We start from the raw sequence: 20439 nt of genomic DNA, 5'->3' as shown, positions 1-20439 counted from the left end.
GAAATCTGTTCAAAATCGCAAGATTTTAGAGGATTTTGTCCATTTTTTGATACGCGTCAATTTTTGACCCGGTTTGTCAAATGACCTGATTTGCACCCATGACCTGGTTCTATAAATACCAAAAAGTCAGGTTTTTTTCATTCATTCACTTAACATAAAGAATATTTGACTTTAAGTGTTGGTCTAGGTTGTTTAGCATTATGATGACTACTAAAGAATATTTGGCATCCAAGCTTTGAATAATTTATGTATATGTATTTTGTGGACTTTGAACTTTATGTCATTTATGACTATGCAATTTATAACATATATTTAGCATTATTTTTGTTTTGGTAGAATCGTTGATTTTGCCTGCGATTTTAGGATTTATGATTTTACTATCCTATATCGACCTGAAGTAAAGTCCCGATTTTGACAACCTCGGGTGGCGACTTTTTCACTTTTGGAAATAAAAACAATGGTTTTGGAAAGTGATGGTAATAAAAGTCTGGGACCCGATGGTTTCAATTTTGTTTTCATCAAGGCTTTCTAGTACCTTTTGAATGGGAATATTAGATTTATGTTCGACTAAGTCCATGAGAATGAAGTTTTACCTAAAAGCTTCTTGTCATACTTCGTGGCTTTGATTCCAAAAATTGATAATCCCTTTGAGTTAAAAGATTATCGTCCAATTTCACTTTTGAAGTGCTTGTACAAACTAATTGTTAAAGTGTTGGCTAAGAGGTTGGTCGGGGTGATGAGATCTATTATTTCAACTAATTAATCGGCCTTCCTCAGAGGGAGGAATTTGGTGGATGGGGTGTTGGTGGTGAATGAGGTTTTGGATTGGGCAAAAAAAAAGACAAAAGGAATGTTTAATCTTCAAGGTGGAAACTTGGTGAACTCATTGTAGATTCAGAAGTTGCCTTTCTGTCCGGCTCTCCCAAGTTGGAAACTCTGGACATTGACTTTTACTTAAAATACATACCTTTGACCAAAGTTCCCACTCCACATTCCTTCAGCTCTAGGAGGTTGAAATCCACCGATCACAATATCACTTGGAGTTACTTTGAGTTTTATATAGATATCAGTTTTATCAAATTGGGCATTGTTGGCAGCTTTCATAGTATGTTGGAAGCATTTCTTGATATCTTTTCCTTGTATAAAAATGAATTTGTCGACCCGATTCTCAATCTCTTTCGAGAATACAAATGGGGTGATTTCCTTCCTTTTTCGGATTATAGAATCTGAACACCCCTTAAACACCCTTTTCAGGGGAATGACAGTTCAGATTATATAATCTGAACTGTATCAGCAAAAATTCTGAGTTTGTTTGTAACATGGATAACCAGTTTAATGACCATATTAATCTTCCTAACTCTCATCCTTCTATTTTAGGTCATTGTTACTTGTTCTTAGTAAAGAATCTTGTTTTTGGGCTACTTGATCAGATTGCTCTGAAACTTCCCAAGAAAATCAGAAAAAAATCAAGGATCAAGACTCCCATAGAAAGGACTTCTTTCGGGACTCCATCCTTCAAAATCCAAAATTCCATCGTTTAGACTCATTTTCATTTTTTTAAATTGTTTTTTTCTTCATATTCTTATAAAAATCCAGAAAAAATTAAATTGCATTAGTTTTATTTGATATTTAGAATTTTTTATGGTATTTTTATGATTTTATTTAAAAAGTTTCTATAATTTTTTTAATTTTTTTTTGTTGTTTTTAAAAGCAAAATTCAAAACTGCTGAAATGAGGTTTTATGATTGCTGATATATAAGCATATTTCATATTATAAAATCCTAGCATAGTTTAGATTTGTTCAGATTTTATAAACCGAAATCCCATGGGCACTTTCGTAAAATTTATAAGGCGCGTGAGAAGTATATATGGTGCATAAAATAAAACCCTTATTATGAAGATAGAGTTATGGGCTCTATATGTGCGCAGAGTTGTGGGTTATATATTACCTTAGTCTGCTTTTATTAAAAATCGGCAAATACTTGATGGTATCCTTATAGCCAATGAGGTGGTTGACGAAGCTAGTAAGTTGAGGAAGGAGATTCTGTTATTTAAGGTGGATTTTAAAAAGGCATACGACTCCGTTGATTGGGGTTATCTGGACGCGGTTATGGAACAAATGTCTTTTCCTGTCCTCTGGAGGAAATGGATTAGAGAATGTATTGGTACTGCTATAGCTTCTCTTCTAGTCAACGGTAGTCATACGAATGAATTTTCCTTACATAGGGGCCTTCATCAGGGGGATACAGTAGGGACTTCACATCTTGGTGAAAGCCATGGTTGACAACCAGTTGTTTGCGGGCTATACAATAGGGATAACCAACCCGGCGGTGGTGTCTCATCTTCAGTTTGCTGACGTTACTCTGTTGTTGGGTCAAAAAAGTTGGACAAATGTCTGTGCTCTTCGGGAAACTCTTGTCATTTTTGAGTCGATGTCCGGATTGAAGGTGAATTTTAATAAAAGCCTTTTGGTTGGAGTCAATATTTCGGATTCGTGGTTGAGTGAAGCAGCTTCGGTGTTGAGTTGTAAAGTGGGGAAGGTTCCTTTTTTGTATCTAGGTTTACCTATAGGGGGTAATCCGCGGCGTCTTTCTTTTTGGGACCCAATTGTGAATCGAATTAAATCTAGACTGTCGGGGTGGAATAGCCGATTTCTCTCTTTTGGTGGCTGCTTGATCCTTCTAAAATCAGTGCTGACTTCTCTGTCTGTCTATGTTTTTTCCTTCTTTAAAGCTCCATCAGGTATAATCTCTTCCATTGAATCTTTGTTGGATAAATTTGTTTTGAGGTTGGGGGGGGTGAGGACCATAGAAAAATTACTTGGATATGTTGGAATACTGTGTGCTCTTCTAAGGAGTCTGGAGGTCTGAGGGTTATGAAATTGAAGGATTTTAATGTAGCGTTGCTAGGTAAATGGTGTTGGAGGATGTTAGTGGATAGAGAAGAGTTATGGTATCAGGTGCTAGTCGCCCGTTATGGCGACATTGATGGGAGGTTGGAGGTTGGGGGCCGGAGTTGTTCTTCTTGGTGGAGGGAGGTAGGGAGGATTCGAGAACGTGTAGGCGATGTAGGGAGTAGGTGGTTCGGTGATAGTGTGGTCAGGAAGGTGGGAGACGGGACTGATACGTTGTTTTGGACTCATAGATGGGTGGGTGGTACGATTCTTAGTGAGCGGTTTCCTAGGTTGTATGCTCTAGCCGAGAACAAAACGGTGTCAGTTGCAACTATGTTCTCTCTTGGTCTAATGCAGGGAGGGGAGGGATGGCGGTGGAGGCGTAGGTTGTGGGTGTGGGAGGATAATTTATTAGAGAAGTGTAGGACTCTTCTGCTTGATGTTTCTCTGTTTCCTAATGTTTCAGATACTTGGGTGTGGCTTCTGGACCCTGTGGAAGGTTACTCTGTTCAAGATGCTTATGATTTTTTAACCTCCACTGACACACCTCATTTGGATAGCGCTTTGGACTTAGTGTAGCATCTCCAGGTTCAGTTGAAGGTGTCGATTTTTGCGTGGCGGCTTTTGCGGAATCGCTTACCTACGAAAGCAAATATGACAGATCGAGGCATTCTTCATTAAGAGGCGGCTCTTTGTGTAGCAGGTTGTGGCCAGGTCGAAACGGCTGAGCACTTGTTTCTATCATGCTCATCCTTTGTTCCTTTGTGGCAGCAGGTGCGTCGTTGGATTGGTTTTGTGGGGGCGGATACATTAATGTAGCAGATCATTTGGTGCAGTTTACTTTTATGACAGGTGCTGGTAAAGCTAAGTGGTTCCTTTCTGCAATTAATCTGGCTCCTTTGTACTTGGGTTTTGTGGAACGAACGCAATAACCGTCCTTTTAATAATGTTGTAACCGATGCCCCCAGGTTGCTAGAAAATGTTAAACTGTTATCTTTAGCGTGACTGAAAGCTAAAAAAGCCATGTTTGTTTATAGTACTCAGAGGTGGTGGTCAAACCCTTTGGCTTGTTTAGGCATTGACTAATCACCTTGTTTTCTGTTTTCTTTTGTGCTTTTGATACTGACTCCTTTTGTAATTTTATAGTGGTCTCTTAGGCACACCTTGTGCCTGGGAGCTGCTATATTGGTGTTGGTATATAATTTCATTTTGGCTTGTTCAAAAAAAATCATTTTTTTTTGGTGGTGGCCATTATTTGAACCCCAGACCTTGCATATATTATGCATTGTCTCTACCAACTTAGCTAAGCTCACGAACAAAAAAAAAATCATATGAAGATTGTTTATAAGCATCTAAAACACGTTAAGCGGTAGTTAATTTTAATTCGAGCATTTTTTAAATTGGTTAAACCTATTTAAAAAGTTATTTAATCGATTTAAAAAGTGTTCGAACAACAATTAACTGTCATTCGTCTGACAATAATTAATTGCCATTCAGGCTTCTTTTAGTGCGCCTAAAGAGCAATCCTCAAATATTTTCCTTGAACTTCACTTCACTTCACATTCTTTGCTTTCATTATAATTTATAAATCATTGACAAAGCAGCTTTTGAAGTTTAAAAGTAATAAGAAGGTAACCACATGAGTATCTATGGAATTTGATAAAAGGTAAATCGATTGATACTATCCAAGCAAAGGACCTGCTTCCCTTTAAATCCAGAAACGACAAAAGCAGAACTAAAAAGTATCATAGACCTTACTTTCATACGAGTATATCTTTGAAGCCAAATATGGTTTGCCTGATGTACTTTAGGAGTATAAATTCAAAGTCATGAAAATGTACTTTTGTTCTATAAATGTACTTTGTCAACTTCAAACCAAACATGCACTTCTTTGTTTTCATTGGAGCATATCTGTTCTGTTTCAAGTGGTGTCTATCACAAATAATCAAGCTGCAATAGACTTTTTTCCTCAGTTTCCTTTCGGCCATGATCTTTCTAAATTGTCCTGCTTCAGGTTCCAAAAATAATTAAAACAATTTCAGTCTTCCCTTATTAACATGTATTAAACAATAAGCCATGAGACAATATTAGTAACAATATGCAAACACATCAAGGCAGAAAAATATGCTAACAAAGCATCAAAACCTCTTTGTTTTTTTTGCCAAAATCCAAATAACAAGCTTGGGAAAACGGACTTTAAATCCACACACCACAATACCTTAGTGTTCTTGTTATGGTTCTAGGAATGTACTAAGAAAGGGAATTGAGGTTCTCAACGATGCAGCATAAACTGTGAGGTAGTTAGTATGTATGTATGAGGTCTTAGATTCAAGTTTCACTACCTCCATTATACACAAAAAAAAGTTCAACTACTGAGATCATTTGTAATTCTCTATCAACACAACTGTTCCTCTAGAGTAATAATTAGATTGGAACACACTTTGTATCTTAAAACAATCTTGTACTAGTCTATCTAAAGCATGAATAGTCTTAGAAAAATCAGCACCGACACTCCTGAGTATAGAGCATCTGCATTTGGTAGGCAACTTAATACTCAGTGTCGCTGTCCTAAATTTTAGGCACAAGAAGTGCACTATGGAAAGAACAATCCAACCAAGTTCTCAACACAAAAGAGTATACCCACACAAGTTCCTAACCCAACAAACAAGAATTAAACCAACCTCCACACGTTGCTGCAATAATTATGCAGGAAGTGATATAAATAATTGACAAAAGCTTGCAAGAGACTATATACTAAGCTTGATTAGAAATTCTGCACAAAATCACAATCCACCACCCTCCCATATCGTCAACCACCATGCCACACACCAACGCACTCCAATACCTACTATTGCACAACCCGCACTGCTCATCCCATTGACAGTGGGAAAAGGAAAAAACACACTTCTGCAACTGAACACCGCGATTAATGAGCTTCCACAAAAATACAAGTTCAGTATCATGTTGAGGTCCACAAGTTAGCCAAACCCTAAGAAGCTCTAATATCTGAGACGATCAAGACAACATAATGAGTTCAAAGCCAAAACCACTCTAGTACTCCACATCTAAGAGTCAACTTCAGAGCATATCTGAGTTTAACACACAAACTACTAAGATAACAAAAATAACAATTATTTGGAAAAAGATGGCGAAGAGCCAAAATCAGCTTCCAACACCAACATGTGCCCCTTAACCACTCCACATCAACAGACCATCACATTAGCAAAACCGACCCCCACAAAACTCCACACTCCCACTAAATCCACCAAACAAAGCCAACAACAGGCCACAACCAGAGGCCACTCCAAAATAAGCGAACCAACAGAAAACGTATACAAACTATTATAAACTTAGGGAGCTTCGGATGAAGAACTTGAGGTTCCAAATGAGTGCATAGGAGTCCTCACAGGTATGACTATAACTTTTACCTTATATACTTTAATATAATTGGTATTTGACTAATAAGTGATTTGGTAATCCAAAATAAAAAAAATCCCAGACTATACCATGAATTGAAAATATTGCTGTGCCAACATAAAGAGTACACAATTAAATAAAGATTTGTTAGCAATAATAGAGTAAACAGAAGAAAATCGCTAAGTACATTAAGTGGCATGAAATCTAGAAGGCCAACACTTTCTCAAACTCTTGCAAAGATCGAAGTCATAAAACAAAAACTGTTATGAGAAAACAAATAAATCAAAGAAAATTTGGATACGTATGGGATTACGTAGTTATACAACAGCATAGTTTAAAATAGGGCAAAATTAACAAGCGTGTAAAAATACAAGGCACGTCCAATTGTCAAGAACTCAAGACACAGATAGTTTAGTAAAAATACAAGGCCAGTCTTAATCAACTCTAATGTATTAAGACGGATAAAAAAAAAAAAGACAGCAAGAGGTTTCACCTTAAGGAGATACAGCTGGGTCAAATTCAAGTTGACACATGATAGAGCCCCTTGGTATGTCAGTTAATCTTTTGAGAGAGCAGTCCTTGTCCTTTTTGTCCATTGAAATATCAACAAAAATAAGCATTGTCTTCAAAACAAGTCCGTTCCGCAAAATATATTCAGCAAATGTCAGCTCATCTTCAAGTCCTTGATACCCTTCTAAATGAATATATGTCAAGTGAGATTTGAGACATTGAGAAACTGTTGTTGACTCCGGCTGCCATGTTCTCAATGGTGGTGGTTCCTCCTATCAGCAACAAGTGAGACTCAAAAATATATTTGCGTGTACGGATAGAGACATACATGCATGTACATATAGACAGACCAAATATTGTTTGAATTAAACTTGAGAAGTAAACAAACCTTGTTGCTCTGAATTATGAGAACTTGAAGCATGTGGCATTGTTCAAGAACATGGACCAGCAGATTTGAGTTAAAACATGGAAGAATTAACTTCAAATGATGTAAATCGCGAAATTCAGGATAATCTAGAACAGGGGCATGAATTGGCCACCGCATGTACACGGTAACAACAAATGATAGCGCAATATTAGTGCCAAACTACACATATAAAAACAAATAACCCATAAAAGTAAAAATTCACCTTCGATGTCAAATGACGTGAAAGTAGATATACATCATCTTCCTTAACTAGGAGTTGTCTATGAAATTCACTGTTGTCATCTCGGATGAGGTTGAGAATAGGGTCGACAAATTCACTTTCAGTAAGGGAAAAGGCATCAAAAAATGCTTCCAGTATACTATGAAAGTTTCCAACGATTCCCAGTTTGAATAATCCATCATTTATATCAAAGTATGTCCAAGTGAAATTGTGATCAGCGGATTTGAAGCTGTTGAAACTTCTTAATATCGACGGATTTGTATCGATCAAATGTGAGAGTGAGATGGAACTTTTGAATGTCACGGGATTTGCGGAGGGAGAGAACAGAGTTAACGAATAATGAATCCTTTTGAAACGGAATTGAGCGGTGAAAGTAGAAATCGAAGACCTGAAGATCCTTCCAGAGATGAAGATACCTGGGAGAGACGAGATTCATCGTTGCGACGGAAGTTCTCGTCGGAAGGAAGGACATGATATGGCATAACAGTGAGTCCGGTAGATTACTCAACCTGTCGACGCCATTGGTGACTCCTCCTTCCCATTCTTCTTCTTCTTCATCATTCGGTGGTTTCATCATTAACTCCTCCGCCATCGTCTGTCGATTCAGCGTAGTAGTAACTAACAAGAGTGAGTGTGTATTTTAGGGCGATCTCGTCGTTTTGGTATACTACCTGCGTTTTTTGTTGCTTCATTGGTGTTTTTTGTTGCTTCATTGGTTCGCGGAGTGGGCTGAGATTTTAAACTTGCCACTAGTAGAGGGAAATTTTACCATATACCCCTACATTTATACCTTCACCCCTACAAATTATAAAAAATTCCAATATTACCCTTCTTGTCATTTGATTTCTAGCACATTTGTTTTCACCCCCACATGGCAGTCCAGATATGTATTCCCGGAAACCTTTTTAATCATTTCGAGTAATGTTGTTTTCATGAAAGCAATGAAGAACGAGTCCGAAAATTAGTTAAATCATTCTTTCAAATCCTCATGCCATTAAACCCCATCACCGAATCCTTAATGCCACCAAACTGATTTTAATTGTTTTATGAATCCTTCCCAGCAATAGTACTCTACATCGTACCACTATAAAACAAACCGCAAATTAAAAAGGAAAACAAACAAATAATAATAGAAAACAATGTCTTAGTTTTGTGGTATATCTTCATAAATGGACAAGGATGGTTATGTTTTCCGGAAAATATCATCGCACTAGTAAATCGTAGAACAGTGCCAGGCCTGAAACCGAAATTCAGAAACGTGGTTTTTGCGTTTTCCTAAAACATAGTTACAAATCAAAATTGCAGAAAAAGATGTGGACCCAAAGCATGATTCGAACCAGATCCGGTAGCTTTGCACTTGGGACAGGGTGAACAGGCAAATTTCGGAGAAAAAAACACTGGTGGTTTAACTTTATATAAAAGGGTAAAATAGTCAATTCAAGTAAAATGTAGGGGTGAGGGTATAGATGATAGGGTATTGGGTACAATTTCCCTAGTAGAGTACCCGCTCCACCTAACCCGCTAAAAACGGGATGGTGATGGGGGCGGGGCCGGACTGGTCCGTTTGGTTGATACGTTAAAAAACTCACTTTTTCACCTTTTTTATTTATAAGTCAGAATCAATTTTTCACTTTTCTATTTTGTATATTGCGAACAAAATTCAATTAATTGTATCACTTTTTTTTCTTCATAATTTTAACCTCATATTTTTAACGGTTACTCAATTGATAACTCATGTAGTTTTTATTTTGAATTTCTTAATTGATTTATTATAGATTTTTAGATGATGTATTTTATATATTTGAATGATTATTTTCATATTTTTACTGGAGTCATTAGTTATATATTTTAATTGTGGTTGGTATAGTTCTAACTTGATTTTACAATATACATGTCACTATCAATCAACCAATCCTTGTACCATAAAGTGGAGTCCACTACCTAGATCAAATATTGTCCTAATGTTCTATCATCTATCATATCCTAAAATAAGGGAAAATATGCTTTCCAAAAAACAAACAAATGTCATGTTTTACAAATATTGTAGAAAATCTGCATTCAATTTAACTGTAATAGTGTTATAATATTTTGTGAAAAAGTAGTGTTAGCAACACTCTTTTTTGTACATTCTTTCTAATACTCACTCTCTAATTGATTTAAATCAATGTTGATCCTACGTTTTGGAAATGGAACCCACCTAAAGTAGCGGAAATATTGTAGAAAATCTGCATTCAATTTAACTGTAATAGTGTTATAATATTTTGTGAAAAAGTGCAACACTCTTTTTTGTACATTCTTTCTAATACTCACTCTCTAATTGATTTAAATCAATTTTGATCCTACGTTTTGGAAATGGAACCCACCTAAAGTAGCGGGACATACATTAATTTTTTTTTGTGTGATGGCCAGGTTTGAACCCTGGACCTTGCATATTTTATGCATTGTCCATACCAAATGAGCTAAGCTCACGAGGACACATTGATTTCACCTAATAAGAGAGTGTTGCTAGCGGTTAAGAATTTCCTTATTTGTAACTTTTTCTCCTACATTTTTATGTACTAGTTGTAAATTGTAATTATTATGTGATAAATTAGTAGGTTCAACCATATTTCTTTTTTTGTAATTGACCAGGGTATAGATTGTTTGAGTAAATATTATCAAGAGATTCTTTCCATTCTGAAATACATAGTAATGCTTTAAATGTGCCCAAGCTTTAATGAAATTTCATGGTGTAGGAGGTAGTTATGAAACAAGGCATTTGACCTTTGCCCTCCCTCTTTTTGTTAATGTTTTGCATTCGTCAAAGGTATCCCTGGACTATATGTTATGCAGCTGTTTGGCTTTTTTGGTAAAAATATTTAATTAATTAATTTTGATGCTAACCAATTTTAGCAAATTTTCCATACAAAGTTCACACAAATATATGTTACATTTCATTTGAATATCGTTTGTGTGTTAGACTGCCATTGCTTTTGTTGCAGATTTGGATGCCGAAAGGTAATTTAGTTGTTTCAACTTTCATGGTTGGAATTGAAAACAACTAATTTTTACAGAAGAGAAGGCCTGCTTTTTTGTTCTTTAGTTGGGCAATAGTTATCTGTTATAGTTTCCGACTAAGATCATGTTTATGTTTTTATAGTTTTTAAATTGGCTTAGCATGCATTCCAAAACTCAATTTTGTGAGTAGCAATAGTTTGGGCAAAGGAAAACAGTAAAGCTCTAATAATCTGCTATGTGCTGCTACCAATCTTGACTTGATTAATCTTGGTTATTAGATATCTTAACAGAATCAAATTATTATATAATGCTATACGTTTTGATTTGCAAAACCTCATATTATGTCTATAGATTGAAATTATGTGACTTGGTAATTTTTTGTATCTCATTATAGCAGATAGTTTAGGTATTTGCAGATTCTAATTTTTCAGTCTTGTTGGCAGTAAATTTTACAGGCTTTGAATAACTTTTTTTTGGTATATGTTTGGCGGTGCAGTGCGTGTTTGAAGTGCAACGATTTCTCAAGTCATAACGTTTCTTTATTATAATTTTCGAGGTTTTTACAAGAAATAAATACAAGTAAATAAATTGAATCTAACCACAATGGCTGATACAGGAGTTTGAGAGTTGATTTTGAATGAATTGTGGTTTCTTGAGTCATTCTTATTTGTTAGTTAGAGGCTCCTGAGCATGCCCTTTCCTTTGTCATGATAAATATTTCATGTCCTTTCAAGTTAATTAATTGCAGTATTAGTTTTCAGACACCGCATAGAATTGCAAGACCACCTAAGAAGGGGATCAGATCAGATATTATTTAGTTGCATCCTCGTACTTTGTGGTTTTCTTTTTGCAAAGATTTTCGAGTATGCAGATAATTGAAGAGGTGTAAATGGCAGTATTTAAAACTTTGGTCATCACGCTCTGTACCTTATTCAAATGTATGTTGCTGGTTTCTTTTTAATTTTCATATGGATGTTAAACATGGGGCTCAAATACAAAAGCATTTTCTCTGGCTCAATGTAGTAGCAGCGCAGTTGTTGAAAATTCCATTTTTAGAAGGTAGAATTTTAGAAACAAAAGAAAACCATTGCCGTGTGCATGAAACACCTTCAAAATTCCATTCAAGAACCAAGCACCATCACTTATGTAATAGAAGATGATTGCATTGCATTGTTAAAATGACATATAATTGTGATATGTGATTAGAAGTATATATTAAATTAAATATTGCCAAGAATAAATATTTGAATTAAGGCGACTTTAGGCATAACTACTATTTGAATTAAATATTTGAAGCCGCAAAGCACACTGCAGATGCCATAAAGTGAAATAAGTTGTTCAAATTTCATCAAGTTTATTCCCAACATGGAAGACTAAAAATAACTAGCCATACTTTGCAAAAACCGTGCTTCATAAATCAATTGTTAGTAGTTCGCACAATCGATAAATTGTCAAAAAACTAGTTGGATAAAATATGTTCTCTATTTTGCATGCTTTCCAAGTGATACACCACTTAAAATTCTTTTCAAAGGCAAACCAGAAACTGGTATTGAAGGATTGTGGCAAAGATTGTTAATTGAAGATAGCCTATTGATGATATGAAAACCATATGGTGGAAAGAGGAGTCAATTTTCATAATATGATAGCCCTTTTCCTTGTAGAGACGAGAATGCTGCAAGGTATATAGATTGAATTAGGAAGCTTTATAACTATAGTCTATATGATCCCTTATAGGGATCTTGATTGGGGAATTAACTCCAAGAACAATACAAGCTATATAGAAGCAAGTGTTTGGGGGTATAGGTATTTTAAGGATAATTTCAACAAGTTAGTTAAGATAAAGACTAGAGTGGATCCTGAAAATGTGTTCAGGCATGAACAGAGTGTTGAATCACTTGCAATATGAAAAGTCGGAATTAAGGCTCTGTGCTGCTAGGATATCTGTAGAATGGTATCTATTAATGTTTATGAAAGTGGTCATTGTCTAGTTTAGAAAAAGAGAAGTGCTATTGTGCACGACAAAAGCACCGCGCACCACCCTGCACGATAGATTACTTGGCATGATCTCCTCTCCTTTATTTAAATAAATTTTTAATTCAAATAAATGAAAATTCTGAAATAGTGTGCAGGTAGAATAAAGTGTCGTGTGGATTACACAACAAGGTGATGTCGTGCTGTTAAGCATTTTTCTTAGAAAAATAGAGACTATTGGTTAATAAAAAGGGACGGAAGGAGTATTGTTTTAATAATTATAATTTAATTTTAAGAATTATAATAAGTTTTATTTTTTAAAACCCTGATGGTGAATGGGTGCGGGTTTTTAGTTGGGCCCCCGCCATACCCTGATGGTAGAAAGAAGTAGAGTTAAGGTTAATGGTTGGTTGAGTTACTGGATAATTTCTATTCACATAACATTGAAAAGTAACAGCCAGCCATAGGAATGTCATATTACCATTTACCAGTTTACTTTCCCAAGAATATCTTGATATTCATGAAACAAACGTATCCTAAAGAGTAAAGACTAAGAAAAGGAAACTGCCCCTTGAAATTTGTCTTTTACTATGGCGTGAATGTTAATTTGCACATTTCAATGCTAAATTTCATAAGCTTTTGTGCTGAATCCAAGATAACTGACAGATTTTTTCCATCTCTACTCATTCAGTTCAGCTGGCTGACAGCTTTTGCTTGTCTTTACCTTTTTATTTAAAACCTAAGTGACACTCCTCGTGAAGAATAATCTCTTCCAACTAAAGCATCAATCTTCCTTATAGTTTTTCTTCTCAAGGGAAGATATATTTCTGTTTCTTAGGGATCATGACTATGGAAATTCTGAAAGGACTGATGCAAGGATACTTGAGTGCATTGCTTGATGAGGTAAAAAAAATCAATCTGAAGTGATTTAATTTTCATCTGTACATGTTTAAATTTGAAATGTATGTGAATATAATCTTGTTGTGGTTTCAGCGATTTGTCTTATTTGAAAGAATGTTCAAATATATATTTGGTGTTTTTTTTTTCATTTTTTGCAGGGCGTTGTCAATGACCGGTTTAATGCGATGGTAGGTTTGAATAACACCGTGGAACGACGAGACCGTGTTGTGCAGCAGATAGAAACATATTTTGCTGATGTTGGCTTGATCCTTGCTGAGATGTCACTTGATGTGTAATGTTTCTGCTCATTTTAGGGTTTTCCATTTTCAAGCTGATTATCTAACTATTTTGTCTATATATACAGTGCTAATTCAGCATTTGACTTCTCTAAGTTGGCCCCTCTAGCTCGTCAAGTTCAGGATAAAAGTGAAAGGTACCTTTAACATCCTTTTATCACAATTTTTCTAAGTCTAACAGGAATGACCATTCATACACTGCACCCATATACATCCTTATATTCTTACAATTTTGAGAAGAGATTTTCTGATGTGTTATTACTATTTAGTTTGATATGCCCATCATTGATTGTACCATGAATATGCATAGAGTTTAGTCCTGTTGTCATGCATTAGAGCTTACAAACAATATATTTTTATGCATAATCATTTTCAAGCTCATGATAAACAATTGCATGTTCTCATAAATGAGATGGTGGCATAAATCTAGTTGATTATATTTACCAGAAATGTCAAACAAAAACTTAAATGCAGTAGAATTAAAACAAAAATTTATATCTTATATTTTACTTATTAAAAAACCATGTTATTGTGCCATATTTTTATCGATACTGGTTTGACATCCCATTATATAACTTTGTAATGTTACCTCTTAAAATTTAGGTTAAGCCTAAACTGAACCCTGCAAAACTAACTTGTAAGAAGAGAGATGTCTCCTACGTATAAACACATTTTTAGATCATATAGGATTCTCAATACACTCCACCATGGTTAGGACTTGACATCTAGAGCATGACCTGATAACGAGTAGCCAAACAGGTCTTGACTAAACTCTGATACTATCTTAAAATTTGGATTGAGTCGAACTCAGCCCTACAAAACCGCCCTGTAACATGAGTGACGTCTCCTAATTATATAAACACATTTGCAAGTCATACCTCATCAAATGTGAAACTCTCAACATTACCTAATCGATGTGGATAGTAATGAGACATAGATATCACTTTTTTTGTTTTGTTTGACATGCATGTAAATGAGTGTGTCTGTAGTCCGACCTCTTTATAAATAGCATTACTCTTATAAATAAATAAGTACTTAAACAAGTATTTCAGTTGGACAGATGATATCTTGTATATATAGGGGGTGGCAAGATGGATGCATTGGATTGATATGGATTTGAATTGTAATGGATGGATCAAAAAATTCATTAACAATCCACTAAAATCTTTTAAAAAATCCAATCCAAATCATGCATTGAAAATATGATAATGGATTTATTATTCTTGTATGGATTATGAATTTAAATATAGATATGCGTAATCTTTTAAAACTTGATAACTTGCATATACTGCTTTGTCTTACAGTGCAGTTCTGCATAGAAGTTCAAGTAATAGGTTCTCGTTTGCTTCTCATTTGACACTAGTTGATCTAAAATGCTATGCTTTTTATCATCAGGCCACAAGTTTTATTGCATTTAGCTATCCATAATATCCCCTCTGGTATTGCATTTAGCTGTAAATTTCAATGCATATGCATGCATGCTTAAACATACACTAGTTCTCACATAAATATCCCCTCTAGGCTCTTTTATCTATTCTAATTTCCAATACACCTCCCTGCGCAAAGAGCCTTGGTCTTAAAGGCATGGAAACTGCAATTTTACAATTTTCTGAAATTCAATTTCCAGTTAGGTGAATAAAGGCAGTAAGGATCAAACTTTTGACCTTCTGATCAAAGAGACTTTGATGGATAATAAATAATATCTAACAGTGAGAATAAGCTTGAAAGTAGAATTTTTTTTCTCTTTATACCCTTATACCGATAGAAACTGGTATATTAATGCTGGAAAATGGGAAGAATTCGCTTTAATTATAGTACAATGGCAGCACTCCGAAGGTCTGCCTACCTCCCAATGCCAAAAGACCCAGCTCACACTAAAACCCCTCCTCCCCATTTATAGGTGACATGCCTTATTTATTTCATCTAACAGTAACAACCCTATCATGTACACATTTCCCTATACTCTTCAGTACTGCAGAACAATATAGTTGTCTTGTTTTTGGGTATATGAGGATGTTTGTAGTAGCAGCAAGTCTTGAGCTCGAATATTTGTCTTTGTATTTCTGTGTAATTTTTTTATTGTTTGTTTCTTTATATAAGATGATGTTTGCATTAATTTGGAAAGCTCTACTGATAACATCACAATTCACAAGTGCCTATCTTATAAGAATTATAAGCATATTACATCTTTTAGCATTTGTTGTAGCTTAAATTTCGAGTTGATATTGCAGCATTGGTGCTGAGTATATGAGGATTGCATGTCCTGAATTCGTTAAAGCTTGCGATGAGATGAACAAAATAATGTAAGTGCCTGGCCTGAATTGTCCATGATTTGATCTTTTGTCTCTCTATGGTTTATTTCTGCTATCTATTAAAACTTCTTTTGTAGAAGAATACTGAACAAGACCTTCTAGGAAACAAATAAATAATTATCTACACTCATGGATATGGTCAGGAGTTCTTGCTCTTTCTTGTAAGAAAAAATAAAATAAGAAAGTGGGTTGACACGTATTAGAATATATAAATTTATTTTATATTTATTAGTATGTATCTTCTATATTTGGTAACGTCTTGATAGTTTTATTATATGCCTTCCATCTAACTTTTGTCTGTTTATTTTGCTGCTCAGGCTTGATCTAACATTGATCTGGGTAAAACATCAGTTTGCTACTACCAAGAGAAAGTTGAAGACCTTTGTTCAGGTATGTTGCTGCTCAGGCTTGATCTAACGACATGTGCATGATAGGGCATAGCTGCATGAACTCTTTTAGCCCTTTAAAATGCATCTTAGATATATACTAACTGCATGAAAGGGAAACAATTCTTGAGTTTCCAAAGCATGTATGATATATTAATATGTTTGATTACTTTGATCAATTTGCAGATGGAGCAAAGGATTATCAGACTTGAGAGATCAAACTCTTCAAACTAGAATTCATCTGTGCTGTTGAATTTTCCATCAGTTGGATAAGAATTATGTTTTCGGATAATGTGTTGTTTCGAACTGTTGTTTGTCTAATGTTTTCGAATAATTTGTTGTTTCGGGATATTGTTTGTTAATGATGCTGGACCATGTCTCTTGTTTGCATACAAAAATCATGTTTTCTTTAGGAGCAAATCTTTCTCCAAGTTATGGTTCCATACTTCTTGACAGTGCTTTTGCAAATTACTTTTTCAAACATAAGATAACTTTTTGCTCGTTAAAAAAGTTATCTTATGTTTGTTATTAATTTTCTTTTATGAAGTATCATGATTCTATAAAATTCACATTGCTTTCAATATTGTTTTTAACCCAAAAGTATCAATATATAAAATTGAAATTTTTTATGTCAAGTGTTCTACAATTTTTTACCTCCTCTCTGCATGCTCCTTTGTCACTCTCAATTTTTTCAATAATTTAGCAATTTTTTTTTTATATCTTATCAAATCTTCTTCAACATCATATTATTTTCAATGATCTTATCCATTAAAGTTTAGATCATAAACTACTTTGAGGTCGGTGTTAAAAAGAAAAAGTTGGGTAACGGGAAATAATTATTATTAAATTGGAACTAATGTTCATTTAACAACTAATCTTGAGGGAATTTGAACTATGTAGTTACTTTGATGTTAGTTTTTCTTTTAAAGAATGTTAGTTTATTTTTTTAAAAAAAAAAAACACATTTTTTTAGTGATATCTATATATTTCCCCTAGGACTAAATATCTGAAAAGTGTATAAATGTGGGTGATCCAACAACCGATCTTGGATAAACTTCAATACATCTTAGAATTTGGACAAGTCCTAAATTGACTCCAAACACTAGCTCATGTCAAGTCACAAGGACCATTTTAGGCTCATGTCAAGTCACAAGGACCATTTTAGCCATATGTCTAGTCGGCGTGGATGTACACACTCGCATCCAGCACAATAAAAGGGATGGAGGGTGCAATGAGCACACTCACGTCTAGGACAACAAGTGTGTTGGTGGTTTGAATGAAGGTAATGCAAGGTGGCTAGTACTATGAAAGCGGCTAGGGTTTACAACAATAACGCTTAGGGACTAAACATTTGGAATATGGAAAAATGTGTGTGACCCAATAACTGCTTGCATAGACTTTGATACCATCTTAAAATTTAGTTTAGATCTTATCTCAAGCTCAAAAGCTAGCTCAATGTGGTGTGGCCAATGTTCATGATCAATTTTTTTAAAGTAGGATAATTGTCAGCAAAATTTTGCTCTCCACCCAGCACATTTTGCTCGCGCCCTGCATTGCTTCCAAATATACCCTTGCGTTAGTTAAGTCACGCAGCGTGACTTAACTAACGCACGTTGTAAGCAATGCGTGACTTAAGTCACGCACCACTGGCCTATGCGCGAGTTAACTTACGCACGTTGGCCGGTGGTCTGTCCTAAAAAACACACGTTTTTTGGACGGTGGTCAGGTTTTCAACCTTCAATCCACACGTTTTTAACAAACTTTACACATTTTTTTTTACCACATTTATGGTAGTTACAACCTAGGCTCTCATTTCTACCTATAAATACCCCTCCATACTTCCCTAATTCCTCACACCATATAATTACTTTCTCCCACTCCTCACTCTCTCCCTCTATTTCTCTTCTTTCTTTTTTTTTTCTTTTCAATATTCTCTTTGGGGTAAAAAGTGATCAATTTTCGTCGGGGTAAAATAGTGAGTAGCCGACTTGGGGAAGTGATCGACCTGTGGGATAATTTTAAACATGCTTTTTTAACCGCAGAAACTTTTTACCGTGGGTAAAAAGAACTTCTTGTGGTAAAAAAAACCGGATTTAAATTTAACCCAAGGGTTGATGATGTATTTTCCCCAAGAAGGCTGCTCACTATTTTACCCCACGAAGATTGATTACTTTTTACCCCAAGGAGAAAATAAGTAGATATAGTGAATAAGTTCAAACTTATTGTATGAATTATTGTAATGTATGAATTATTAATAAAATGAGATATTATTTATGCCTCAATTTTTTTCCTTTATTTTATATTTGTTTTAGTTTCTATTGTTGTATTTACCTTTATTTATATTTGCCTTTATTTAAAGAATAATATCGAATCAATAATTTAGAATAAAGTTAAGAAAATAATTTAGATTAATGTAAACAAAATAATTTCAAAATAAAGTTAATAAAATAATTTAGAATAAAGTTAATAAAGTTAAGAAAATAATTTAGACTAAAGTTAAGAAAATAATTTAGATTAATAATTTAGATTAATATAAACAAAATAATTTTGAATAAAGTTAATAACATAATTTGAAAGTAGTAAATAAATTTAAAAAAAAGTAGCCTTGCGCCACTTAATTTGCGCCACGTGACTTAACATGCGCATTAATTTACACTTGCGCAAGTTAACTAGCGCAGGGGTATTTTGGGCATGGCTGTCGGGTGCGAGCAAAATGTGCTGGGTGGAGAGCAAAATTCTTGTCAGCATCTATGCCATTGCAAGTATGTAGCTGAATTCAAAGCCCCGTCACCCTTCCCTACAAGTTTCATAAAAAAGAAAAAACAATTTTTTTATCAGATAAGCAATGGACCTTGACAGGAAAATATAATTCAGAGGTCATTAATTACAAGGGCGTACCAAAATAAAAAGGATATTTGGGTGAAAACTTTTAATCATTGAACTCCTAGAGGGTGTGTTAAACCTCTAGTTACTATAGCATTATCATTTATTTTAAAGGTAGGGAATTTTTCAAGTCTTTGAATACGATTTTTTCATTAATTTCAGTTACCTCAAACATAGGTTGGATACAATTTCAGTGACCCTCTCCGTCTGATTTTTTTTTTTTTGAACAAGCCAAAATTCTTCGTCTGATATTATTATCTGCAAATGCTTGTAGGATACCTTCCAACTAGAGGTAATCTTTCGAAGAGGGGTATTTTTGGGGGGGCAGTAATCATTCCCATTGTGCATCGTGTCCGGGAGTAGAGGAATCGAAAAACCACTTATTTGCAACATGTAATTTTACAGGAGCAATTTGGAGAGATGTTCTTAAGTGGCTTGGGTTGGTTTCGGTGGTTCCCAGAGACCTTTTCATTTTGGTTGAAAAGTTTTTCTTCTCTTACTTTCACACGGAAGTTGAAGAAGCAACGATCCATTGTGTGTTTTTTGTGTGGAACATAATGAGAGAGTTTCATACCTTTTATGGAGTGTCATTGGTTAAAGCAGATATGGTTTGCTTCCCCTTTAGGTGTGGTATTTAATTCACATGATTCCAGGCACGATCCTTTTCATAAGTTGTTGGAGGAAAATATTATTGATGTCGATGAGGATATTATAGTCCATGTTTTGACCTTGTGTTATGAGATATGGCGTGCTAGAAACAAGAAATGTTTTGAGGGAGCTGATGTTGATGTGGCTGCCACTGTTCAAAAAGCACAAAGATTTATTGTGAATTTTAAGAGTGCTAGTACGGTGTTGGTGAAGACACTTAATGGAGGTCCATTTTGCCAATATCTGATGTTCATTGGACACCTCTTTTTAGTGGTTTCTATAAGATTAATGTTGATGCAACAGGTCCGATAGAGGGTGATAAGTGGGGTATTAGTGTTGTGGTGAGAGATAATGAAGGTGTTGTCGTTGGTGCTAGTTCCTGACAAGTCTTTTCATTACCGGATTCAGAGGCTGCTGAAGCTTTAGCTATGTGGAAGGGTTTGGAATTTGCAAAAGACATGTCTTTTCTGAATCTTATAACGGAATCGGATGCTTCTAATGTGGTTTTAGCGTTGAATGCTCACCAACAATCTCCCAACTATGTTGGCTCTATTATTCGAGATTGTATTAGTTTTAAGG

At 34.9% G+C, this 20439-nt stretch overlaps 1 protein-coding gene and 1 pseudogene across 2 annotated transcripts; one reads left to right on the top strand and one right to left on the bottom strand.

Moving 5' to 3' along the window:
* Nucleotides 1-4541: 4541 nt before the first annotated feature.
* Nucleotides 4542-8174, bottom strand: LOC146950183 (putative FBD-associated F-box protein At5g38565; annotated as a pseudogene). Its single transcript, XR_015027456.1, has 4 exons — nt 7498-8174; nt 7209-7406; nt 6804-7092; nt 4542-4901 (listed from the first exon to the last, which is right to left on the bottom strand). The product of XR_015027456.1 is annotated as a putative FBD-associated F-box protein At5g38565 (transcript).
* Nucleotides 8175-13121: 4947 nt separating this feature from the next.
* LOC146950182 (histidine-containing phosphotransfer protein 1-like) lies at nt 13122-16743 on the top strand. The gene is made up of 6 exons (XM_085741550.1): nt 13122-13338; nt 13494-13627; nt 13700-13768; nt 15863-15934; nt 16261-16333; nt 16516-16743. The coding sequence occupies exons 1-6, from the start codon at nt 13279-13281 to the stop codon at nt 16561-16563; spliced, it is 456 nt and encodes a 151-aa protein (XP_085597676.1). The 5' UTR covers nt 13122-13278; the 3' UTR covers nt 16564-16743.
* The last annotated feature ends 3696 nt before the right edge of the window (nt 16744-20439 follow it).

This window comes from Medicago sativa, chromosome 2 (assembly GCF_051527215.1).
Source record: "Medicago sativa cultivar Bolivia chromosome 2, Bolivia_mono, whole genome shotgun sequence".
In the NCBI taxonomy this organism is placed as follows: domain Eukaryota; kingdom Viridiplantae; phylum Streptophyta; class Magnoliopsida; order Fabales; family Fabaceae; genus Medicago; species Medicago sativa.
Note: the sequence above shows the minus strand (reverse complement) of the source record. Positions and strands in the feature narration are given on the sequence as shown.